Source organism: Mixophyes fleayi, chromosome 2 (assembly GCF_038048845.1).
Source record: "Mixophyes fleayi isolate aMixFle1 chromosome 2, aMixFle1.hap1, whole genome shotgun sequence".
In the NCBI taxonomy this organism is placed as follows: Eukaryota; Metazoa; Chordata; class Amphibia; order Anura; family Limnodynastidae; genus Mixophyes; species Mixophyes fleayi.
In genome coordinates, this window is record NC_134403.1 from 314,755,293 (window position 1) to 314,759,295 (window position 4,003).

Here is a 4,003-nt window from a genome sequence, read left to right on the forward strand (position 1 = left end):
ACAATCTTGTTTCTGATTGTGGGTACAGCAGGAGGTACATGAGAACATCCAACCTGCATTCTGCAAGGAATGCCCCTGATACTTTCTGTTCCTCTTAGCAGATGAAGCAAAATTTTGCACCTGTTGCACAAAAATAGGCACATGACATTGTAAAATGCAATTTGCAAACCTTTATAACCCTTACTTTCCCCACAAACCGCCAGTTGGGTAGTGATAATAAAAAAAAAGTGCAGCTAGGAAGCTAAACACATAATACGGGAACAAATTTTATTGAAAAGTTTAAGTTAAAACAAACAGCAGTAACACATTACAATATACAAAGTGACGGTTAGTCCTTATAACTTTTAACAGGGTACAAAGTAAGCTCATAGAAAATGTTGTTAAATTATCATTTTTCCTGGTACAAGGTCAAATACAGCTGCAATTCTCTCTCCCACTATATCTGCCTAAGTGCAAATCTCAGGGGGGATGTGTCACGTGCCACATGGTGCTTTACTTGAGCAATGTTCTGACTGTTAGTTGACTGAATTTTGTGTTCATTAATCCTTTCAGTGCCAAATATGTTAGTGCAAACAGTCAGACTGCTGTATAGCACCTAATATATAATGGCCAGTAAGAGTCCTCTAGTTTCATTAGTTAATTCAAAGAAGTGTCCCAATAAAAAATAATAGTAAGGTAGACCTCTTTTAACACATCCCAACTTCAAACTTCAAACGTATGCAGGTTAATTGTCTAGTGCTGCTTTACAAGCCCATCCCAGAACTTTTCTCCTATTTTGCTTGCACAACACTGAAACAATATTTGCTTAACAAGTTAATAAACCAACAAATTATACTATCAATATGGGATTCTGGTAACCATGACACAAACGGGGCAGATCTCACCTTTACATGACATTTACTAGCATAAGTGCAAGAGGGTATTATTGCACAGCAGCCAATAGGCTTCCATCAGACTTGTACGAGTTAGAAAGTAAATGTCGGGCTACTATGGGTATATGCACCTTTGCACTTATGTTAGTAAACAACCTTCAATTTATCAAAAAAAAGATCAGACTAGTTTCACTCTATATTAATGTTTTGTGTCGCATAGTGATAACAAACGTTTACGTAGGGCACATATTTGTATACTACTGAAAGTAGTATACAAAGACATGTACGGAAGACATGTACACATACATCTATGTACTTCTTAATAGTACACAAACAATAAAAATGCAAACATGAGGTCTGTTTTGTTAACAAAATTCACTATTCAAATTAGCATTATGGGCTTGCCATTGCTCCCATAGACTAGACCCTAATTTAGACAGAATGATCCACCTAGGTTGTACCTGGTATTTATAGAATGCCCTAAAGCAGTTAATGGTGTGGCTTAATACCATGATCCAATTACTATATCCTTTTAAACTGGAAAATGAAAATGACTCGGTATAACTGTAGCAGGTAACTCTGGCAGTGAAACAGTTAAAAGTTGTTAACCTTTACCTAAAAGTTGAAGCTGTCTGATTTATCAGGAAAGGGATATTAATATATCACTGGCTTCTTTAGTGAAGAGGGGAAACTGCTGAAAGTGTTATTTATTAACAAGAACACTGTTAATGTGCTACATTTAGTCTCCATATAACTCCCCAGCCCACCCTGCCCTAAAACATGTATAAATCTTCCACTGTGGGGGAGAGGGTAGAAAATAAACACAATAAAAAAAAGTAACCAGATGAGAAATAAAAACACGATGGAAAGGGTCAAATTCCAGCCTAGCCTTAATGCTTTAGAGAGGACAAAGGACAAGAGGAGCTGAGATAGTCATTGTTGATTTTGAAGTATATAAACAGTGTTTCTGTCCAAATTCTAAAATATTATATATACATTGAACCCAAAGTGCTTCTGAAGATGGACTGTACTTTACTCATGCACTCATTTTCCATAAGCTACGATTGTTTATTACTTTTTTCTATTGCATGGGAATTTGCCACCATTTCTACACCTACACTTAGGTAAACTGTAACTCTCCCACTGTTGGTGGCTTACAGCTCCCAGCCTCTTCTTTCAAGGGTTTGTAGTCTGTCGGCAAACAAAGAGCCCTAGGATTCTTTTTTAATTACTTTATTTTTAATATTATTTTAATTATTTTAATTATTTATTTGATGTTAAAAATGTTTTTTTTGTTGTATTTTTGTTGTATGATAAATATGGTGCAATATTTAAGGTAGATCTTAAAACTGTTTAATAGCAGAAATATCTTCATACACAAACAAAGAAAAAAACTGTATACATTTTCTCCACTGATTATTAGACAAATACTATCGCCATCTAATGTTATATAAGTAGATGGGACCACTGTTGTGAGCAGGTCCATTTCTCCAGCTAAACCTGCTGCTGACCGATTGACTTTCCGAGTGACACACAATGCATCATATTGTTAGGTGATCGAAAGTTCAATAAGCGGCTTGAGATGGAAAGAGTTACTTTACATAAAGCCACCTCATCTTTGTCGGAAAGATTTGCCCCTCCCAGTCCAAGAATATTCAATGCCACGACAATGAAAATCATCCATTCATGGGCCTTGTATATTCATGTACACACACTTATTCAGAGGCAATGCTATTTATAATATATATATTATATAAAAAACATCTATTAACAATTACAGCATCAAGAAGAGGAATTGCAAATGTTAGTCTGTGTCAGTGATGTCTAGTTTCTTCTCCTCTTCATAACTTAGTCCCAAGACCCTCTTGCTTGTTTGAAACAAGATACTTTTTAAGTCTGTTGAAGAGTTTTATGTATTTCTCTTTAAACATAGTCTTTTCGGTCATATCCAGGATTTGTGGACCTGGCTGCTGAATAAGCCACTCTTGATGCAGGATACTTCTCCTGTTTTGGTGGGCAGGAGCAACAGAGCATGGCTCCTCCAAGCATTAGCAGAGCAGAGGCTGCCCACCCTATGTACATAGAAGCTCCCAACTCCCTCTTTTGAGCATCCACAACTAGAGGGTTGTAGAAATCACGAATAATTGTGTTTGCTGACCACGATACAGGGATAAGTGTCATGAGTCCTGAGAGAATAAAGATAACCCCAGACACAATCATGATCTTGGCCTTTGATGACTCATCTTGGACGCAGTTGGTACACTTGGCTCCAATGATGGAAATGAGGACTCCTAATATAGCTATGACGATGGAGATGACTATTAAGGCACGAGCAGCCTGTAGATCTTGAGGAAGAGCAAGTAGGGAGTCATAGACTTTGCATTGCATCTGCCCTGTGCTCTGAACCACACAATTCATCCATAGTCCTTCCCAGATAATCTGGGCCACCACAATATTGTTACCAATGAACGCAGTTACCCTCCACATGGGAAGGGCGCAGGAAACAACAGCACCAAGCCAGCCGAAAATGGAGAGGGCCACACCCAGAATCTCAAGTCCCATAGACATGATGGCAATCAAGAGGTGTCAAATGTGAGACAAAGCGAGTGTTTAACTCTTCTGAGCAACAGTGCAACTGGGTTTTCACAGTCCTTTGGAAACTCTTCTTGCGATATCTACTATTTACTCACCATAGAAAAGTGTTCTTTCTAGTGATTAATTTTCTCTTGTTGAATGAGTATCCTTTGTTTACTTCTGTCCAGTTCTGAGCTCTTTTCCTGTTTCTCCCAAAACCTAGGTATTGTTCCGTAATTCTTGGTGCTCTCTCTTGATCAGCTCTGTGTCCTCTCTTGAGATAACAGATGGTAATTTTTCTTGTGCCTGCTCACTTGCTGTGTAAGACTGGCCAGTGTGTAACGGATACTTGCTTGCTCCTGTCCTTTATATCTGCATCAGGTGCAGGTGATGTCACAGCACAAAAAGGGAGGAGGGAGTCTTAAAGCAATATTGACAATAGAACAGGTGTTAGTAACATATTATTTTCTACATAGAAATGTACAGAAACTACAGAAATAACTCTAAGAATTAAACATACAAAAATGCTAAACTGGTAAATAATAAACTGTTTTCAT

General features: G+C 37.7%; 1 protein-coding gene across 1 annotated transcript; it reads right to left on the minus strand.

Annotated features, from left to right (window-relative positions):
- Positions 1–253: 253 nt before the first annotated feature.
- LOC142139204 (claudin-4-like) lies at positions 254–3,797 on the minus strand. The gene is given in 2 exon segments (XM_075196616.1): positions 254–2,836; positions 2,838–3,797. Coding segments are annotated over 2 exon segments (726 nt in total). The 5' UTR covers positions 3,441–3,797; the 3' UTR covers positions 254–2,713.
- Between the last annotated feature and the right edge of the window lie 206 nt (positions 3,798–4,003).